Raw genomic sequence first — 22,707 nt, 5'->3', positions numbered from 1 at the left:
GCTACAGAAATTGCATTGGTTGCCTATTGTGTAGCACATTGAGTTTAAATTGTTGGCATTGTTTTTTAATGCTTTGTATGATGAGGCTCCATTGGTATTGATTCAGAGGTTGCAGCAATATTGTCCTGCACGACCTCTTCGGTCTCAGACTCAGGGACTGTTGGATGTCCCTTCGTTCCATCGTGTTCATTTGCAGATGGTTTGTTCTTGGGCTTTTTCTGTGGTTGGCTTGGAGAATGTCCTTCCTTTCACTTTGTGCCAAATTGCTTATTTTTTATTGTTTAGAAAGCAGTTGAAGGCTTTGCTGTTTTGCAGAGCATTTGCTGGATCATAGGTGGGAGGGTATTTTTGTTTTTTTTTGTGGGTGTTTATGTTATAGCTGTATGTCTGCTATTGATTGCTTGATTTGTTTGTTTTATTGTAACCTACTCACATGGTTGAATGGGTGTGCTATAAGTTTTGTTAAATAAATAAATAAACAAAAAAGATTTACAATATTCAATCTGGCGATTATGATTGGCCATTCCGAAACCTTTATCTTTCTTTCTTGTATGTACATAATGGTTTATTTTGAGGTTTGTTTTAGATTCTTTTTTTGCAGAAATATCCAACACCTTTTCAGTTCAAATTTCTTTGACTATGGGACATTAGCTTCTACGATATGTTGATATTAATTGAATCTATTCTTCCTTCCCTCTGTACAATATTTCTTGTGCCACTGGCTGCTACACAATTCCAAAACATAATAGAACTACTTCAGTGTTTTTTTTTTTTTTTATATTTTATTTATATTTATTTCAAATTTACATTTATGCAATACAACATAAATCAATCAAGATAACTTTAAAGGAACTTAAATCAAAACGGAAATTATCCTACATTATATCGACCACAAATTATGATCCAAGATCTAGGAAAATAACTAAAATCAAAAAGCAATCAAATTAAGTGAACAGAGAGAGATGGCGAAGATTCGCAGCCGAATAGCGCTTAATACAGTGCCTATTACAACATTATTCTTTAGAGGTAATAAATTCTTGTAATTTTCCTGGGTCAAAAAAAATATATGATATAGATTCAATAGTAATAAAACATTTACAAGGAAACCTCAATTGAAAAGTTCCACCTAAACGGAGAACTCTTTCTTTTAGTAACAGGAAAACTTTTCTTCTTCTCTGGGTATCCTTGGAAAAGTCTGGGAAAATCTGTATTTTTGACCCAAGAAAAGTGGAGTTCATATGGCGAAAATAAAGTCTCAAGATGTTATTACGGTCTGTTTGCAGTGCAAATGTAGCAAGCAGTGTGGTTCTCTCAGTTATGACCTCCATAGAACTTTCCAGGAAGTCAGTTAAATTTAAAGCAGTTGAGGATTTTGAGGAATATCACCCTTTCTTGCACCAGAAATATATTGTACTCTTATAATAGGAGGGAATCCCTCAGAGGGGACACCCAATATCTCATGCACATATTTCCTCAACATTTCCAGTGCTGGGATGAGTGGAGATTTAGGAAAATTAAGAAAACGTAGATTATTTATGCGAATTTGGTTTTCAAGGAAATCTATTTTACGCTGCTGAAAGTTGAAACTTTTCATCAACATTTCTGTTGAAGATTTCACTGCCTTAAAGTCATTGTCCAAAACATTCATTCTAGATGTGTGCTCTGCAACTTTAAGAGAAATATCTTTTTGAGTTTGCTTTACCTCTGCCAACTCTCCCGTTAGGATTCGGGCAATCTGTTGTACGTTGGAATTTAGGCCTTGTATCGCTTCCCATAAAACTTCTAGGGTAATAGCTGAAGGTTTTTTCAAATCTCCCAGCACGACAGAGGACGCATTCAGATTCACTGCAGGCAGTACACTTGCCTGCATCGATGTTCCTTCTGGCGTTGAGGAAGCAGCGGGGTCTCCGCAAACAAGCGCAGGGGACCGACTTCCGGATACCACGCTCCGTTCCACCGCTGAATCCTGCCTCTCTCCTGGCCTTGGGGGAACAGCCATTGGGGGTGGGCTCAACGAGACTCCCTCAGCGCTCAGGTCTGTAAGATTTTCCGGACCGCCCGTAGCGAAACCGCCAGCTCCCGGCGTCAGCAATCCCATCTCTACCAGAGTCATCTGCCGCAACGGGGCTGGTTCCACCCTGCGCGCGGAGACAAGTGCACTGGGTTTACCCTTTCGCTTGCCCATAACGGCAAGCGAAACTCCGTGTGCAGGTTTCAATGGAGGGAGGAGAGAGCTCGGCGCACATCCGTTCAGCTAGACGCCATCTTGGATCTGCCCCCAGAACTACTTCAGTGTTTAACCCTTTTTCCTAAATGTATCTTGGGTGACGGTGGTTGAACATTACAATTTTTGTTTTATTGGTCCAAAGTAATTCTAAAAAGTTTCAGACTTTATCAAGGTTGTCTTTGCATATTGATGGTGTTTGTGATAAGATTGTAGAAAAGGTCTTCTTCTGACAAAGCTCCCATGCAAATCATTGTCATGTAAGCAACACTATACTATTGACAGCTATCCCATTATCAACTAATTTCTTTTTGCAGTAATCTAGGGGTTCTGTTTTATTAATTTATTTGATTAATTTTTATTCTGCCAATCTCAAATTCTGAATGGACTGCAACAAAAAAACAAGAAATAACATATTTAAGTACACTCTGACAATTACAGATCACCAATCATTTTGAAAGCTAAGCAGTTAATGCAGGCATTAGTGTGTGCTGCTAGCAGAGGCCTGCACTAACAGTTAGTGTGGTGGCTTTATAGCTCATTCTGATTCTCTTTTGGTTAAGTTATAGAAGGATGGGTAGCAGAACAACTGAGTGATTATTTGGAATCCTTCACAGCTCTCAGGCAGGTTTTCATAGAGGATTCAGTACTGAAACAGTGGTGAGTTCTTTGATAGCACATGGGAATAACATGCTTAAAATAGGTCAGAATTCTTTGATCATTCAATTTGACCTACCATAAACATGGTTTAATGGGACAGAGTCAGCATGGATTCAGTCAAGGGATGTTTTGCCTCACCAATTTGCTTCATTTCAGGGAACAGCATCTGATTTTCATATAGAATACTACAGTAAGCTACCACTGGTGTGCCTGAAATTTATGCACCAGTGATTACATCAGCCATAAAGCTGGCAGAAATGCTGGTGCATAAATGTGGAAAGACAATGCATAATGAACAGTATTCTGAAAGACATATGAGTAGCTTGGAGCCCCACCCTTGCTTCACCCATATGTATGCCCTCTTGCAGTTGTGCACCCTGATAGAATAGTGCTGAGGTTACTTACATGTACAAGTACTAATTATCTCAGCATTTATGCAGCTAATGATATTTGCGGGCACCTCATTATAGAATTGCCTTTATACTGCTTGTAATGCCTGGGATCCGACCATGATCCTTCTCATTGTATTCTCTATTCACAGATGTCAGAGAGAGAGAGATTTGTGGTAGAGAAAAGCAGAGAGAAAGACGTTTTGGAGATAAAACTAGTTCATCAACATTAGCATTGGAAAGATCAATTTCAATGGATCCAGAAGCAGGGACTGTCTTTTGTGTATGGTGTACAGTGCTGCGCTGCTGCGCATTCCTTGTAGCACTATAGAAATGATAAATAGTAGTAGTAGTAGAAGCTGCATTGGACACTGGGATGTATTGACATTGATATCTCTATGATACTTGTAGACGAAAGCTCTGTTTTTATTTGGAAAATTAAAGATCACCAATAAAATACATGCAAATTATACTATTCTGTAATTTATATGAGTAACTGTGTACCCCAGTCACACTCTGCCCAGACTCCACCCATGTGTACACCCACTTCCAAACCATGCGCCATTTCATAGAAGACTGATTAGCTGAAACAGTGTCAATTATGTGCATATGTACACACAGACACATGTATATGCTGGAATTCTGGCTATTTACACACATTCTTGGAGCCTCAGTGTTAGTGCTCTCTTCATAGAATTACGTCCATACACTTGGATTCCATAAAGTTGTGTGCGTAAATCAGAATGCATAGCCAATTTGTGCGCACAACTTAATTGATTAATGAAAGGGAAAGGGAAATGGGACTTGATATACTGCTTTTCTGAGGTTTTTGCAACTACATTCAAAGCAGTTTACATATATTCAGACCAATCAACACCAATATTGGCTGCTAACAACCAATTATTGGCACTAATTGGCCTTAACTGAGAGTTACGTGCACACTGTATTCTATAAAACTGTGCATGTAACTCCTATAGCATCTAATTTCAAGGGGGCGTGTATATGGGTATTCCTATGAATAATGCACATTGTTGTAGAATATGCCCGTGCCTAACTTATGTGCTGGCATTTACACCTGGTTTCAGAATGCATAAATGCAGGCACTTTAAGTGCTTAAAAACTATTCTATAAAGTGTGAATACCCTTTTATAGAATAAAACTTGATGCATACTTTTTTCCATGCCAATTTTTCAGTGCGATTTACTGAATCTAGTTTATATTGGGTAATTTTAGAAAGGTTTTTCTGCATGTAAAGTCTGCTTTACATGTGGAATTGAGCTTTTAGAAAATTCCACGGCTATATAAAAATGTATGAGTACTTGTACTGATATGACTTCTGTTGTGTATTTCAACAAATATACTTGTTTCTTTGGTGGGGATATGGGCATTTTTTTAAAAATTCCCTACATTTATGATACCTTTTCTAAAACACTAGAATTTTTTTGCATGCATAGATCTAAATGTCTATTTTCTAAGCTAGACATCCGGTACAAATTATCCTCTTTGTTTTGTGATCACATGGTTTGGAGTGTAAATTTTTTGGGGTGATAAAAATTTCAAATTGGTCTACTGAAGATAATCAGAACTTTCCTCTCCTTGAATTACAAAGATTAGTTTCATTAGTATACATGAATATCAAGTTCTACTAATATTAATAAGTTTACAGTCTGTGTAGCTTTAACTGTGTATTCTTAAACAAATTCAACTGACACTGAAGGCCAGATAGACTAATGTATTTGTCTCCATTTTGAGCTTAGGAGATAAAAATGTACTATGTCTTGCCTTATGTGGGAGGTTGGTGTATTGAATGACGTTTACTTTTCCTGTTTGTTTTTCATCTTGTGGGATTAAAAAAAATTGTGTTCGATCTAACTTAAACAAGACTTGGGTGTTTGGGATAAACATAAGCCTTACTTTTAGCATATTTTTAGCTGAACTGCAAGGACGTATTCCTGAAGGCTGTTTAGACTGGGGGCTCCCTTTACAAACCCGTGCTAGTGATTCCGGTGCTGCATATGTGACAAAGCCCATTCAATTCTTATGGGCTTCCTCACATTTACCGCACCAGAATCACTAGTGTGGCTTTGTAAAAGGAGCCCTAGGGGAGGAAAACAGCACATTTACATAATATTTTCCCAAGTATGCATGCTATTTTATATTTCTTGGTTGTCTACAAAAAACGAGCAGGTGTAAAATATGTGAGAACTTTTAGCTCCAGTACTGTATACCATTTTTCTAAGAAAAAACTTCCTTGCTTTCTCTTTTCTGTTAGAAACTTAGCATAAAGTAGACACACTAACTCCATTTACAAAGCCATGTGGCAATGCCGACACAGCCTATTCAAAGTGAATGGGCTGTGTCGGCATTATCGCACTGCCAGTCTGTAGCTCAACTTTGTAAACAGGGGGTAAAAGTGCTGCTTATTTTACAGGTTCATGCGCTATTTGAAAATCACCCCTTTCATGTGCAGGAAAAACAAATGGTAAACATATATGATTCCAAAACTGAAACAGCTTACCTTCCAAATGCTCTGCTGTAACCAGGCCTAATGCCACCATAAAGGCAATTTTCTAAGGAACAAAGAAAATCAAGTTTATCTTTATTCTTTTAAAATAATACACAATACTGTCTATTGTCACTGTAATGATTACATATAAGGCACCGATCAGCCTTTATAAAATAGGTTCCCAGATTCCACCTCAATAATACTCAAATACCAATATGTACATTTACACCTGCTCTGATGATGGAAATTTATACATGTACTCTATACAGGCACCCATGTATTTTATAACATATGCATAACCACAACTCCATCTCTGCTCAGCCCAGGACACCTACACGTGGTCCATGTAAAGATACATGCAATCTTGTAGTACATGTTATATTTAAGTGCACATATGGTTATGCAAATTTATTAAAGGCTTTTTCTGTATGTAAATTTGACTTTACATGCAAAATAAGTTTTATAAATTTACTCCTTTACTGATTTCTAATCTTAAGTACGATCTTGATAAAAACAGCTTTACAAATTCATTACTTATATATTGACAGTCATTCTAGGTTTAAAGTGCACAAAGAGGAATACTGGTGTACTGACACTTTTAAACCAATATGTCTGGAAAATTCAAGTAGTGAGCAATGATGTGGAGGGGCATAACTGAAATGCCGGCGAACTCAGAATTTGACCGGCTTCATTCAGGCGGTGGAAAAAGGGCAGGAATAATCAAAAAATAATATGGCTGGCCATAAATATACCATTATTGCGATCAAATCTGGCTAAATGTGATCTGGCGAAAGCATAGTAAAAATGCCGCCATTATACATTCGATTTTTGTGGTCCAACCCGGCCAAATCAGGGCCAGCTAAAGTATACTAAGAATATGGTACTTGAAAAATACGTTACTGTACTTGATATTTTTCACTGTGCCTTAAATTTTCCCTGTATCTGGATGTCCGCAACTGCACTGTACTTGCGGAACATGCAACTACAGGAAATATATTGTGTATGAAGTTCGCATTTGTGATAATGATCCATATATGAAAATTCCCATATAAGGGAAACTCCGCACGTAGGCCCCGCACGCATGACGACAATGCGTCAAAGACGGCCATGCGTCATAGTCGGCCATGTGTGGAGCCACTGTACATGGCAAGACGTGCACATACTGATTTATCCATATATGGAATTGCGAACCTTATATGGAGCTTTGCGTGTAAGGGCGGCCATCACGCATGGCCAGCAATATAAGGCAAGGCACGTTTTTCTATTTTCACTTATAAATATGTCTATGAGAAGGGAGCCCAACTTCTCTGTGGCAGAGAACCTGCTCCTTGTATGCCTGTGTGTCAAGCACAGGCATGCTCTCTTTCCCTACCACCACCATCTGCCTCCCAGGGCCATCTGCATTAGAACATGGACTGAGATCAGGGACAGGTTACAAAGGTAAGTGTTTCAGCGCCCCAACCCTCCTGTAGCTACATGCACATTCATTAATATAATCTAGGTAGTAGAAAATACAAACCTTACCACATCCTTACAATACTGCACACAAACGATTCTCTCTGTCCTCACATCCCCTTTCCCCCCCCCCCCCCCCCCCCCCCACCAAGTGTTGTGAATCTCTTCTAGTTGATTTACAAATGAATTTGTGTGCTGAAGGCAAGAAGGCCCATCCCCTGACTCCTGGTGTAAAAAATTATATCTTGCAGAAGATTTGGCATCAGGAGGGACTTAGAGTCCCTCCGCCGGAGGTACCGTTGCGTCTGGCTAGAGAGCCCTCAGATGGTCAGGGCGGCGAGACGGCGCCTCAGGGATCAACGTAAGTATTATAAACAGGGCACCTATACTCCTTTGTAAATGTATTTCATACTGCAAATGTCCTGTACAATATCAGTTTCCATGTGACTAATAAGCAACTATTTAAGTCATAACACCTCTATCCCAGATCAAGGCCTGAGGTATGGCTGCAACTTCCAACTAACCTCCTGTGAGATGAATGAGATGGCATGCCTCATTCCTGTATCCCCCTTTCTGGGGTAGATACTGTTTCATGGTGTTCCTGCCTGAGGTCCTACTCTTAGTGGATGTCATTGCCTCATATTAAACTTGTGTCCCCCCCCCCCCCAAAAAAAAAACATTATTAAACATAAACCCTAAATAGTCAGCCAACCATAGTCACAAATCATCATGCAAAGATGCTGCTGAGCAATGACTGTGGTCTGCCTGCGTACTCAGAGTCACACCAGCATTCACGTTCCCTGTCATCTCATCTCATGCATCTCACGCCCCATCAGGCCAGCCAGCTCCTGCACTATGTAAGCTATGTTGGATGTGCTGATCTCAAACACAATCCTGTTACATACACAGAGCACCAGCGGCAGCAGGAGGCGGCCCAGGAGGAGGAAGAGGAGGAGGAGGAGATGGACTAGGAGGAGGAGGAGCAGGCAGCCCAGGAGGAGGAGGCGGCAGCCCAGGAGGAGGAGGAGCAGCTAGCCCAAAAAAGAGGAGGCAGCGGCCCAGGAGGAGGCCCATCAGGAGGAGGCCTGGCCAGACATGCCTCCCCTTGAGGGGGATGAAGAAGGGCCCACACCCCCTGCCCTCTCCACTCCATCCCCACCCCCATTCCTAGCCGTATCCCCATCACCATCCCCACCCCCATTCCTAGCTGCAGCCCCACCCCCATCCCTAGCCACACCCCCATCACCACCCCACCCCCATCTCCTGCCCCAGCACTGCACCTCCTGCAGCAACTGGTGGATGGGGTAAACCAGTTGCTGTAGGAGGTGACAGCAATGAGGCAGCAGATGGGGGCAATGTGGCAGGCTAATGAGCAGCACCATAGGGCAGTGTCGCTGCTCCTGGTGCTGCTCATTAGCCTGCTGTACAGGGTCATTCAGGCAGGAGGACGTGGCCGCCATTAAAGGACATTTTGGGGGGGAGGGGGGGAACTTGTAAATAGGTTATTTATTGTTTTGCAAAATTTGAATATAAGTTGTATTTTGTTCATATACCATGGTGTGTGTCTCTCTTTCTGCACTACATATTATCAAATGCTGGGGTTCATGTGAGAGGAGGCAGCAATATGGATTGCATGACAGGTGAACTGTGACAGAGAAACTTTGGTACATATGTGTGATGTGTGGCCATACAGAAGGCCACCTGTTCCATCCAAACTGCATGGCTGTATGCCCATCCAGGCTCTTCTCCCCCCACTTTACCATAGAGCTGCACAGCACAGAGTTGTGTAGCACTAGTGACCTGCCAAGTAGAAACTTGGAGATATCTATAGGTAGCCCCTAGACAAGGTTTGCTCTTTGCTCACCAGACACCCTCACCCACAATCAAACCACATTGGTGGGGGCCACAAAGATGTTACAAGCAGCTGGGCCATCTTTTGACATTGAGCAATGCTATATAGTGCTCAACAGAAATGGGAAAACAATGTTAAAAGCATTAGATGGATGTTTGATTCTTTTCACAATTGCAATACAATACCACAGGTACAGAAGGGCCTAGGCTAGGGGATATAAATGTATTGTTGTAGTGATTTTCAGTTTGCTTACAGCTTCTTGGGTACCGGGAGGGTTGTAATGGAGGGTTAAGTGACTTGGCCAACACCACAAGGAGCCGCACCAAGATTTGAACTGGCAACCTCTGTATTACAAGACCAGTGCTCTAACCACTAGGCCACTCCAGCCACCAGGCTGTGGCCACCTGCACGTAATTTGCAGTAGGAATTGTAAAAACCCTTGCTCTCAGCATGACTTAAGGGCTCAGTAGCCACGTACCTGTGGCCACCTTGAAAATAGTTTGCAGGCTGGAATGTAGAAATGATGTGGTTCCATAATTATGGACGATTGTAGGACTGTGTTTAATAATGTGGAAAAGACATTCAAGGCATATTAATTCATTTGTTTATTTAATTAAAGCATTTATATCCCACATGTTCTCACTGGATGCAGGTTCAATGTGGCTTACAAGAGCTACATCAAGAATACTGTATTACTGACATACTAAAACAGTGCAAGCAGTAAATTAACTTTGCAATAATATACAGCAGTGAAATAGTAAAGAACATATATGGTAACTGATTTATTATATATTGTTATGTATGCCCCCCCCCCCCCCCAACAACCCTGAGAATGGGTGGGCACTTCATAACAGGGGACTGGGGTTCACCACATAAAGAAGGATGGAACCTAGTGGGGAGACACATGAGGGGCAAAGCGGGACACAAACTACCAGCTGTGGATACCTGTGAACCTGGTGAAAATAGAGGTACGATTTGAGTGCAGTGAAGACAGAGAGAGAATGGGGAACCCTTGACCATGAGGGATGCACACATCCATTCTCAGGGCCTCTTCCCCTCCCCCACTCCCACCCCACAGCCAGCCACAACTCAGTGTGTCCAATAGAGAACAAGACATCTGTACAATGAATTGGGTTGAACAAATCATGGCTCTCAGAGTTCTGTATTACACTCCACTGCTGTCTCTTGCAATCCTCTTGACCAGCTGTCCTGCAAGATGCAAGAAGTGTTTGTTTAGCAACTACATAGCAGAAAGGGAAGAGATGGCTGAGAGGTATGAGCTTACCTTGAACTTCTGGTGCAGGAATCTGTTGACTCCAAGGGACAGAGGCTGGCAGCTTCAACAAAGGAGAGAGCGAGCACATCACACACAGCAAGGAGCTCCTGGAGGGTACAGAATGGAGAGTTGGCCCCATGTAGAAAATGCAGAGTATATGCTAGGCTACCACCTACCACCCAGTGTGAAATAAAGTCCACACATCAGTTGTGTTCCAAAAAGTGCCCAACCCCCCCCCCCCCTTTCAAACACTGCCCAAAAACTCACCCCCCCCAGAAGAACCCAAAACAACAAACAGGTATAGAAAACTATACAGTGCCAAAAAGAAGGTGTAATATAACAGAAGCACAAACGCGAAATACCAGCCCATACTATAAACGGAAACCTCTAAAGTGCAGCACAGAGAAAGGCCTTTTCCAAAACACAGTGCAGGTGAAAACACCGTAGTTCCCTACCGATAATGAAAATTACGCCGGCTATTTGATTTGCCAATTAGCCCGGCCATCTGCGAAAACAGCTGTGGCCGGTTAGCATTTTACGCGATTATCGAAATTACGCCGGCTATATGAGACCCGCCCATATCATTCTCACATGGCCAGTCATAAGAGCGTATTTAAGCGGCGTTCTTGGTATTTTCGAACCTTTTGCATTGCAGTGGTACAATGGGACCCAAGCTACCACCAACCCGCAATGGTAATTTCTCAGATGCTGAAGTGCAACTGCTGGTGGTAGAAATAGACAGGAGGCACATGTATCTGTTCACTCCCACCGGCCAGAGGTTAGCTGCAAGCACAAAGCAGCGGGAGTGGGAAGCAGTCAGGGACAGGCTGAATGCGGTCTTCCACTGTGGCCAGGATGTGGAGGACTGTAAGAGAAAGTGGCGCCGGCTGAGGCAAGATGTCCGCAGGAAAGCTGGTGCCAACCCCCCAGCACAAGACACTGCTAACCTCACTCCCATTGAGCGCATCATCCATGGGCTCTTGCCCTAGGAAGGGATCCATGGCATTGGGTCCCTGGACACATCAGCACAGGCTGAGGGCTCAGGTAGGTTCACCATTAGGGAGCTGGGGGATGTGTTCTGCTGTACACAAGTGGGGGACAGTGTGGTGCTCCTCAGCAGTAGGGAAAGGGGGAAAAATAGCATGCAATGTATATCACTATTCATTACAAGCCATGGCAGAGGGAGAGGAGGGGGGAGAGGGGCGAGGGGGAGGGTTTCCAGCAATGCATATAATAGATGTAAATATAGTTACAATATAATATATACCATAGGAGCTGACTCTGTGGGTGCTTGAGCACCCCCAAAGCGAATGCTACATACCTGTAGAAGGTATTCTCCGAGGACAGCAGGCTGATTGTTCTCACTGATGGGTGACGTCCACGGCAGCCCCTCCAATCGGAAACTTCACTAGCAAAGTCCTTTGCTAGCCCTCGCGCGCCCGCGCGCACCGCGCATGCGCGGCCGTCTTCCCGCCCGAAACCGGCTCGAGCCGGCCAGTCCAGTATGTAGCAAGACAATACACTTCAAGGGAAGACACAACTCCAAAGGGGAGGCGGGCGGGTTTGTGAGAACAATCAGCCTGCTGTCCTCGGAGAATACCTTCTACAGGTATGTAGCATTCGCTTTCTCCGAGGACAAGCAGGCTGCTTGTTCTCACTGATGGGGTATCCCTAGCCCCCAGGCTCACTCAAAACAACAACATTGGTCAATTGGGCCTCGCAACGGCGAGGACATAACTGAGATTGACCTAAAAAATTTACCAACTAACTGAGAGTGTAGCCTGGAACAGAACAAACAGGGCCCTCGGGGGGTGGAGTTGGATCCTAAAGCCCAAACAGGTTCTGAAGAACTGACTGCCCGAACCGACTGTCACGTCGGGTATCCTGCTGCAGGCAGTAATGAGATGTGAATGTGTGGACAGATGACCACGTCGCAGCTTTGCAAATTTCCTCCATGGTGGCTGACTTCAAGTGGGCTACCGACGCTGCCATGGCTCTAACATTATGAGCCGTGACATGACCCTCAAGAGCCAGCCCAGCCTGGGCGTAAGTGAAGGAAATGCAATCTGCTAGCCAATTGGATATGGTGCGTTTCCCTACAGCCACTCCCCTCTTGTTGGGATCAAAAGAAACAAACAATTGGGCGGACTGTCTGTGGGGCTGTGTCCGCTCCAGATAGAAGGCCAATGCTCTCTTGCAGTCCAATGTGTGCAGCTGACGTTCAGCAGGGCAGGAATGAGGACGGGGAAAGAATGTTGGCAAGACAATTGACTGGTTCAGATGGAACTCCGACACAACCTTTGGCAGAAACTTAGGGTGAGTGCGGAGGACTACTCTGTTGTGATGAAATTTGGTGTAAGGGGCCTGGGCTACCAGGGCCTGAAGCTCACTGACTCTACGAGCCGAGGTAACTGCCACCAAGAAAATGACCTTCCAGGTCAAGTACTTCGGATGGCAGGAATTCAGTGGCTCGAAAGGAGGTTTCATCAGCTGGGTGAGAACGACATTGAGATCCCATGACACTGTAGGAGGCTTGACAGGGGGCTTTGACAAAAGCAAACCTCTCATGAAGCGAACAACTAAAGGCTGTCCTGAGATCGGCTTACCTTCCACTTGGTAATGGTATGCACTGATTGCACTAAGGTGAACCCTTACGGAGTTGGTCTTCAGACCAGACTCAGACAAGTGGAGAAGGTATTCAAGCAGGGTCTGTGTAGGACAAGAGCGAGGATCTAGGGCCTTGCTGTCACACCAGACGGCAAACCTCCTCCAATGAAAGAAGTAACTTCTCTTAGTGGAGTCTTTCCTGGAAGCAAGCAAGATGCGGGAGACACCCTCTGGCAGACCCAAAGAGGCAAAGTCTACGCCCTCAACATCCAGGCCGTGAGAGCCAGGGACTGGAGGTTGGGATGCAGAAGAGCCCCTTCGTCCTGCGTGATGAGGGTCGGAAAACACTCCAATCTCCACGGTTCTTCGGAGGATAACTCCAGAAGAAGAGGGAACCAGATCTGACGCGGCCAAAAGGGAGCAATCAGAATCATGGTGCCTCGGTCTTGCTTGAGTTTCAACAAAGTCTTCCCCACCAGAGGAATGGGAGGATAAGCATACAGCAGACCTTCCCCCCAATCCAGGAGGAAGGCATCCGACGCCAGTCTGCCGTGGGCCTGAAGCCTGGAACAGAACTGAGGGACCTTGTGGTTCACTTGAGATGCGAAGAGATCCACCAGGGGGGTGCCCCACGCCTGGAAGATCTGTCGCACCACACGGGAATTGAGCGACCACTCGTGAGGTTGCATAATCCTGCTCAACCTGTCGGCCAGACTGTTGTTTACGCCTGCCAGATATGTGGCTTGGAGCACCATGCCTTGACGGCGAGCCCAGAGCCACATGCTGACGGCTTCCTGACACAGGGGGCGAGATCCGGTGCCCCCCTGCTTGTTGACATAGTACATGGCAACCTGATTGTCTGTCTGAATTTGGATAATTTGGTGGGACAGCCGATCTCTGAAAGCCTTCAGAGCGTTCCAGATCGCTCGCAACTCCAGAAGATTGATCTGTAGATCGCTTTCTTGGAGGGACCACCTTCCTTGGGTGTGAAGCCCATCGACATGAGCTCCCCATCCCAGGAGAGACGCATCCGTGGTCAGCACTTTTTGAGGCTGAGGAATTTGGAAGGGACGTCCCAGAGTCAAATTGGAGCAAATCGTCCACCAATACAGGGATTCGAGAAAACTCGTGGACAGGTGGATCACGTCCTCTAGACCCCCGGCGGCCTGATACCACTGGGAGGCTAGGGTCCATTGAGCAGATCTCATGTGAAGGCGGGCCATGGGAGTCACATGAACTGTGGAAGCCATGTGGCCCAGCAATCTCAACATCTGCCGAGCTGTGATCTGCTGGGACGCTCGCACCCGCGAGACGAGGGACAACAAGTTGTTGGCCCTCGCCTCTGGGAGATAGGCGCGAGCCGTCCGAGAATCCAGCAGGGCTCCGATGAATTCGAGTTTCTGCACTGGGAGAAGATGGGACTTTGGGTAATTTATCACAAACCCCAGTAGCTCCAGGAGGCGAATAGTCATCTGCATGGACTGCAGGGCTCCTGCCTCGGATGTGTTCTTCACCAGCCAATCGTCGAGATATGGGAACACGTGCACCCCCAGCCTGCGAAGCGCCGCTGCTACCACAGCTAGGCACTTTGTGAACACCCTGGGCGCAGAGGCGAGCCCAAAGGGTAGCACACAGTACTGGAAGTGGCGTGCGCCCAGCTGAAATCGCAGATACTGTCTGTGAGCTGGCAGTATCGGGATGTGTGTGTAGGCATCCTTCAAGTCCAGAGAGCATAGCCAATCGTTTTGCTGAATCATGGGGAGAAGGGTGCCCAGGGAAAGCATCCTGAACTTTTCTTTTACGAGATATTTGTTCAGGGCCCTTAGGTCTAGGATGGGACGCATCCCCCCTGTTTTCTTTTCCACAAGGAAGTACCTGGAATAGAACCCCAGCCCTTCTTGCCCGGATGGCACGGGCTCGACCGCATTGGCGCTGAGAAGGGCGGAGAGTTCCTCTGCAAGTACCTGCTTGTGCTGGAAGCTGTAGGACTGAGCTCCCGGTGGACAATTTGGAGGTTGTGAGGCCAAATTGAGGGTGTATCCTTGCTGGACTATTTGGAGAACCCACTGATCGGAGGTTATGAGAGGCCACCTTTGGTGAAAAGCTTTCAACCTCCCTCCGACAGGCAGGTCGCCCGGCACTGACACTTGGATGTCGGCTATGCTCTGCTGGAGCCAGTCAAAAGCTCGCCCCTTGCTTTTGCTGGGGAGCCGCGGGGCCTTGCTGATTCGCACGCTGCTGACGAGAGCGAGCGCGCTGGGGCTTAGCCTGGGCCGCAGGCTGTCGGGAAGGAGGATTGTACCTACGCTTGCCAGAAGTATAGGGAACAGTCTTCCTTCCCCCGAAAAATCGTCTACCTGTAGAGGTAGAAGCTGAAGGCTGCCGGCGGGCGAACTTGTCGAATGCGGTGTCCCGCTGGTGGAGAGACTCTACCACCTGCTCGACTTTTTCGCCAAAAATGTTATCCGCACGGCAAGGCGAGTCCGCAATCCGCTGCTGGATTCTATTCTCCAGGTCGGCGGCACGCAGCCATGAGAGCCTGCGCATCACCACACCTTGAGCAGCGGCCCTGGACGCAACATCAAAAGTGTCATAAACTCCTCTGGCCAGGAATTTTCTGCACGCCTTCAGCTGCCTGACCACCTCCTGAAAAGGCTTGGCTTGCTCAGGGGGAAGAGCATCAACCAAGCCCGCCAACTGCCGCACATTATTCCGCATGTGTATGCTCGTGTAGAGCTGGTAAGACTGGATCTTGGACACGAGCATAGAGGAATGGTAGGCCTTCCTCCCAAAGGAGTCTAAGGTTCTAGCGTCCTTGCCCGGGGGCGCCGAAGCATGTTCCCTAGAACTCTTAGCCTTCTTTAGGGCCAAATCCACAACTCCAGAGTCATGAGGCAACTGAGTGCGCATCAGCTCTGGGTCCCCATGGATCCGGTACTGGGACTCGATCTTCTTGGGAATGTGGGGATTAGTTAATGGCTTGGTCCAGTTCGCAAGCAATGTCTTCTTCAGGACATGGTGCAAGGGAACAGTGGACGCTTCCTTAGGTGGAGAAGGATAGTCCAGGAGCTCAAACATTTCAGCCCTGGGCTCGTCCTCCACAACCACCGGGAAGGGGATGGCCGTAGACATCTCCCGGACAAAGGAGGCAAAAGACAGACTCTCGGGAGGAGAAAGCTGTCTCTCAGGAGAGGGAGTGGGATCAGACGGAAGACCCTCAGACTCCTCGTCAGAGAAATATCTGGGATCTTCCTCTTCCTCCCACGAGGCCTCACCCTCGGTGTCAGACACAAGTTCACGGACCTGTGTCTGCAACCTCGCCCTGCTCGACTCCGTGGAACCCCGTCCACGATGGGGGCGTCGAGAGGTAGACTCCCTCGCCCGCATCGGCGAAGCTCCCTCCGTCGACGTAGTCGGGGAGCCTTCCTGGGAGGTGGCCGCGGTCGGTACCGCACGCGGTACCGACGTCGGGGACCTCAACCTGGGCGATGGGCCAGCCGGCGCCACGCTCGACGGTACCGGTGGCGCAAGCACCGCCGGTACCGGAGGGGTAGGGCGCAACAGCTCTCCCAGAATCTCTGGGAGAACGGCCCGGAGGCTCTCGTTTAGAGCGGCTGCAGAGAAAGGCTGAGAGGTCGATGCAGGCGTCGACGTCAGTACCTGTTCCGGGCGTGGAGGCTGTTCCGGGCTGTCCAGAGCGGAGCGCATCGACACCTCCTGAACAGAGGGTGAGCGGTCCTCTCGGTGCCGATGCCTGCTGGGTGCCGAATCCCTCGGCGACCCAGAGCTCTCGGTGCCGACACGGGGAGGAGACCGGTGTCGATGCTTCTTCGATTTCTTCCGAAGCATGTCACCGGAGCTCCCCGGCACCGACGAGGAGGACGTCGAATCCATCCGTCGCTTCCTCGGGGCCGAGACTGAAGAAGGTCGATCTCGGGGGGGCTGTACCGCAGGAGCCCTCAGGGTAGGCGGAGACCCACCCGAGGGCTCACCGCCACCAGCAGGGGAATGGACAGCCCTCACCTGCACTCCACCCGATGCACCACCGTCCGACGACATCAGCAGACGAGGTCCTGGTACCACCGACGTCGATGCAGCTATCCGATGTCTCGGCGCCGATGCAGAGGCCCGATGCCTCGATGCACTCGATGCAGGGGCGGCCGAGGAAGGAGGTCTGGACGCTGACGACGTCGATGCACTCGAAGATCCCGGTGCCGATGCCGACGAAGAGCCCGAGAACAACACGTTCCACTGGGCTAGTCTCGCTACCTGAGTCCGCCTTTGAAGCAGGGAACACAGACTGCAGTTCTGAGGGCGGTGCTCGGCCCCCAGACACTGAAGACACGACGAGTGTCGATCAGTGAGCGAGATAACCCGGGCGCACTGGGTGCACTTCTTGAAGCCGCTGGAAGGCTTCGATGTCATGGGCGGAAAAATCACGCCGGCGAAATCAAAAGCCGAAATGGCGAAATTTGAAGCACCAAATTTAGAGGGAGAAAAAATCTCGACCGAGGCCGAAAAGAGGCCTACCCCGACGACGAAAGAAAACTTACCGGGGCAAAAAAGCTGGAAGTACGGGGAGGATTTACACGAAACCCGGCGGGGGGTTTCCGGAGCACTTCCCGACTAGGACAAAGCTTTCCCGAAGGAAAAAAACACGTTCAAAACAAATTGGACGCGCGAGGTCGACTTTCCGGGGCTCGACACGGCGAAAACACGACCGTACCGAGTGCGGACAAAAGAAGACTGGCCGGCTCGAGCCGGTTTCGGGCGGGAAGACGGCCGCGCATGCGCGGTGCGCGCGGGCGCGCGAGGGCTAGCAAAGGACTTTGCTAGTGAAGTTTCCGATTGGAGGGGCTGCCGTGGACGTCACCCATCAGTGAGAACAAGCAGCCTGCTTGTCCTCGGAGAATATAGAGAATATTCATTGACTGTGTCCAGGGAGGGGTTATTTCCACTGGGCTTAGCACCCCCAATAATTTAGAAACGTTGGCTCCTATGATATATACAATGTAAATAAAATACATACACTGTGTGTAGCTTTGCACTGTTTCACATCTTTGGCTGCTCTTCCCCATCACCAAACTCTGCATATCTCCTTCCCACACCTCTGTGCTATAGCCACTGTGTCCTCTGCACTCCTTCCACAGTTCTATGTCTACCCACCTGCCTGTGTGGCTGTCTTGCACATCAGTCTCTGCAGTACACTGCACTCACTCCTTGTCTCCAGCTCAGTACAATGACATCTGTGGCTTGCCTGCCAATCCCATTCCTCACCATCTCTTTGCTGGGTCTTTGCCGGTGGGGCTATGTGTATGAATGCTGAAAAACAAATGCAGATTATTTTGACCAACACACTTCTTCCCCTTTTGCTATGCAGGTGATGACAGCCAGTGGGAGGAAGAAGCTGGCCCTAGTGGCTACCAGCCCCACCACACACAGCTGCAAACCAGTGGGCCTGCACAACAACCCACACAGGACCACAGGGTTGGAAGCACACGACCCAACAGCAGCAGCACCAGCTATCCCTCCACCACCTGCTGCACCGGCTATCCCTCCACCACCCGCAGACTGTGCTGATGGTGGGAGCGAAGATGAAACAGAAGATGCAGAAGGGGGGGCACCTGCTCAGCAGAGGCCAGGCAGCCAGAGGAGGCAGCTACTGCGCCTCGCCACACAATTGCTGGCCCACAATGTACAGATGGAAGAGTACTGGCGGCAGAAATTGGAGTTGCACCGGGAAGCACTCCAGGTGCACCGGGAAGCGCTCCAGGTGCACCGGGAAGTGCTCCAGGTGCACCGGGAAGTGCTTCAGGTGCAAGGGGAAGCGGTAGAGGCCCAACGTGCTGTGACCCAGCAGCTCCAACGGCTGGAGCACAGCATTGAGGGCCTCCACCGTGACTTCAGAGCAACTACTCCAGCTGTGCAGCAGCCACCACCCCAACAACTGCCGTCTGCCTCTTCCACTGCACATGAACCACCTGCAAAGAAGAGGAGCTTGCGATCCTCATGTTCCGCAGCCACTGGTCCAGCAGCCACCACACCAGCTCCCCTTCTGGGTCCAGTGCCCAGATTGCAGGACAAGGCCCACAGCACAAAGTGGCCGGACTTCCACAGGGCAGCTGAGGCAGCAGGCTGCCTTGTGGACACAGAGGAGGAGAGTGGGAGCTCATCAGAGGACTCTCAACAGAGTTCCCATGCAGCACCAGCTGCAAAGGAACACGGTGGGAGGGATAGGAGGGGATGGGAACGGGGGAGGGGGCAGGGAAAGTGATTGGACATGCTGGGGGGGGGGTAAGGGGGGAGGGGGCAGGGAAAGTGATTGGACATGCTGGGGGGGGGGTAAGGGGTGGAGGGAGGGGAATATGCACTGAGCGGGTGATGGTGGTGGGAGGGGGGGTGGTGTTGGTGTGTAAATACCATGTGATATCAATAAAGGTCCACTTACTTCACTGAAAACTTGTGTCAATGAGTCTTTGCCTGGTGCTGACCCCCAGCTGGTATGCACTCTGCTCTGCTCTGTGGGCGGGAGGTGGAGGGGCTCCTCATCCTGTTCCTCTGGGGCCTGCTGCTCTGGTGGCTGTACCTCTTCTGGGAGGGCCAGTCCTCGGCGCTTTGCCAAATTATGTAGCATGCAGCAGGCCAGGAATATCTTTGCCACCTTTTGGGGACTGTAGAGGAGCTCCCCTCCAGAACGGTCCAGGCATCGGAACCTGTTCTTTAGTAGTCTGAAGGTCCGCTCTATGATGACACTGTCCGATGCCTACTGTTGTAGTTCTCCTCTGACCTTCTTTGTGGGTGCACTATGGGGGTCATGAGCCACATCCTCTGTGGGTAGCCTCTGTCACCTTTGGGAAGAAGCAGAGTGTGTGTTGTTTAGAGCAGGTACCTTGTGGTAGTGGGGGGGGGGGTGGGGGTGGTGGTGGTGGGGGGTTATAGTGGGTTGAGCAGGAGGTATAGTTTGGCCAGAGCCATGCTGCACTTACCTAGTAGCCATCCACCAGTGAACTCCCCTTGCTCAAACCTCTGGAAGATGCCCGAGTGCTGCAGGATATACGCATCGTGAGTGGACCCTGGGTATCGGGCACACACATCTATGATCTCTCCCTGGGCATCACACACCACTTGCATGTTCATGGAGTGAAATGCTTTGTGGTTTCTGTAGGTGGCCTCTCGTGCCCGGGGGGGTCTCAGTGCGACATGTGTGCAGTCTATCACACCTATGATTGAGGGGAAGTGAGCTACAGCGTAGAAGGCAGTCATGTTGTTGTGCAGGGCCTGGGGGGTGGTGGGGAAGGTGATGTACTCAGAGGTGTGGGTAAGGAAGGCATCAAGGAACTGGGTGAGGCAGTTAGAAATGGAAGGCTGGGTCAGACCCGTGTTGACAGCTAGGACAGACTGGAAACTCCCAGTGGCCAGAAAAGAGAGAGAAGCAGTGATCTTTAGGTGCACAGGGATGGGGTTGTTCCTACAGGTCCCGGCCTGCAGGAAGGGTTGGAGCTGGTCACAAAGGTACTCAATGGCAGCTCTATCAAACCGGAACCTAGTGAGGCACTGCAGGTCAGTGAGGTCTAGGAAAGTGCTACGGGGCCTGAACACTCTGGGGCGTGCGTACCTCCTGCGGTGCCTCCCCTCTTCCTCCAACATGCAAGCCACCTGTGCATTTAGTGCCTTCATTTCCCCACAGTACAGGTGAAATACACCAATGAAACACAGCAGGAACAAACAGAAGCTTCCACTCACTCTCACACCAGACACAAACACCCACTACAATCTCTCCTGCCACACCCTCTAGTCACTCACTCTCCAAGCAGCAAACGACACTCTTCACACACAGCTGCAGCAGTACACAGGACAAAGACAGAAACAGAGACTACAAACAGGTAAGGGAATGAATTATGAACGTGGAGACACTGACAGGAGAGGGAGAGGGGATGGGGGAGATAGAGGAAGGAGTAGGGGTGTCTGGGTTTGGGGAGTAAAAGGGGTAAACCTGAAAAGGTAAACCACAAATGAGGTAGGTGAGGGTGAAAATGTTGGGATACAGACACAGGTAACAGGTACTCAACAAACTCTCAGCTTTCTCTGCAAACACCAATTCAGCTCTCCCAACAACGATTTAGCCACTCTCCAACTCCACACAATCGCTAATGGGTCTAAAGACAATTTCCCCCTTACTCTGGTCGCTTTTATTTGTGCTCTAACTAGTGCTGCCCCTATTACCGGCCATGTGAAACTCATTCGCAAACCGTTATATGTAGCAGCCGGCGATCTCATTACACCGCCCTTAACACGCCCCGTATTTCCCCGGCCATAGCTGGCCGGTGTTACGTTTACGCTGGCGTCTCGACCCACAATTGATTATTTGGATTAGCTGGCGTTCTCTAACGGAGCCGGCTATGTCCCTTTTGTGTCGCTTTTTCGCCGGCGATAACTTTCGAAAATAAGCTGGTGAGCAAGTTGCTAAAAATATCCTTGCAATGCTGGCCATTACCATGTGATTTTCAAGAAAAAAACCATCCACAGGCAGTTTTCTTTGAAAATCATTTTGCAGGCCTGTGGGTACAAAACATCTGTGAGCCCACAGACTCTCTGAAAACTGCCCTCACTTCGTTTACTAGTGATGTCAAAAAGGCATATGTTTGGGTTCTACGTATAATGTATTTTCACAGGGAAAACATTTATTTCCAGATTCTGTATAGGTCATCCAAAGTTGGGCTTCCAAATTTGGGCATGCACGGCAGATGCAAGTGCAAATTAATGAGCTAATGAGGTGTTAATAATGAATTATTTATGTTAATTGGCATTAATTTGCATTTGCACACACATCTGCCTGTGTGCTATTCTATAACACTGCATCAGGGCCGTGCCAACACGGTAAGCGAGGTAAGCATGGCAGGGGGGCGCCACCCTCTGGGGGTCGCCTCCGCACCATGCTCACCTCGCTCACCCTCCCGCTCCCATTGTTCAACTACTGCCCGCCCTCTTCTCCTCCCCCCCCCCCCAACATCCCTTTTCTTTTTTTTTCTTTTTAAATTTACCTCCGTGGCGGTCCAGCAGCGCAGCGTCAGTGAAAGAGGAAATGACATCAGAAGAAGGCGGAACACAGCGAAGGGAAGGCTAGAGACGTCGGGAGGCGAGCGCCGCCTCCTTCACTGACGCTGCGCTGCTGGACCGCCACGGAGGTAAATTTAAAAAGAAAAAACAAGAAAAGGGATGTTGGTGGGAGAGAAGAGGGTGGGCAGTAGTTGAACAATGGGAGCGGGAGGGCAGGGGAGAGACGAGCATGGATGCGAAGGGGGAGGGGAGAAGAGGGCGGGCCAGGCCAACTGGGACATGATGGGAGCGGGAGGACAGAGGAGAGAGGAGCATGGATGCGAGGTGGGGGGGTCATGGAAGGGAGAGAGGGGAATTGCTGGATAGGGATTAATGGAGGGTGACAGAGGAGCATGGATGAGAGGGGCAGGGCTCAGGGAGAGAGGGGAATTGCTGGATAGGGAATTAGGGATGAATGGAGGGCACAGAGGAGCATGGATGGGAGGGCAGGGCTCAGGGAGAGAGGGGAATTGCTGGAAAGGGATGAATGGAGGGGGCAGGGGACACAGGAGCATGGATGGGCATGGATTGGGAGGGCAGGGCTCAGGGAGAGAGGGGAATTGCTGGATAGGGATGAATGGAGGGGACAGATGGGCATGGATGGATATGGATTGCAGGGCAGGGCTCAGGGAGAGGGGAATT

At 48.7% G+C, this 22,707-nt stretch overlaps 1 protein-coding gene across 1 annotated transcript in view; it reads right to left on the bottom strand.

The window, feature by feature from the left end:
- PHF21B (PHD finger protein 21B) overlaps nucleotides 1-22,707 on the bottom strand; it is a 559,570-nt gene that overhangs the window by 253,662 nt on the left and 283,201 nt on the right. The window contains exon 8 of the mRNA XM_030215094.1: nucleotides 5,792-5,843. Coding sequence (XP_030070954.1) covers nucleotides 5,792-5,843 — 52 coding nt within the window. The remainder of the gene's footprint in view (nucleotides 1-5,791; nucleotides 5,844-22,707) is intronic.

This window comes from Microcaecilia unicolor, chromosome 9, assembly GCF_901765095.1.
Source record: "Microcaecilia unicolor chromosome 9, aMicUni1.1, whole genome shotgun sequence".
NCBI classification, from domain to species: domain Eukaryota; kingdom Metazoa; phylum Chordata; class Amphibia; order Gymnophiona; family Siphonopidae; genus Microcaecilia; species Microcaecilia unicolor.
Note: the sequence above shows the minus strand (reverse complement) of the source record. Positions and strands in the feature narration are given on the sequence as shown.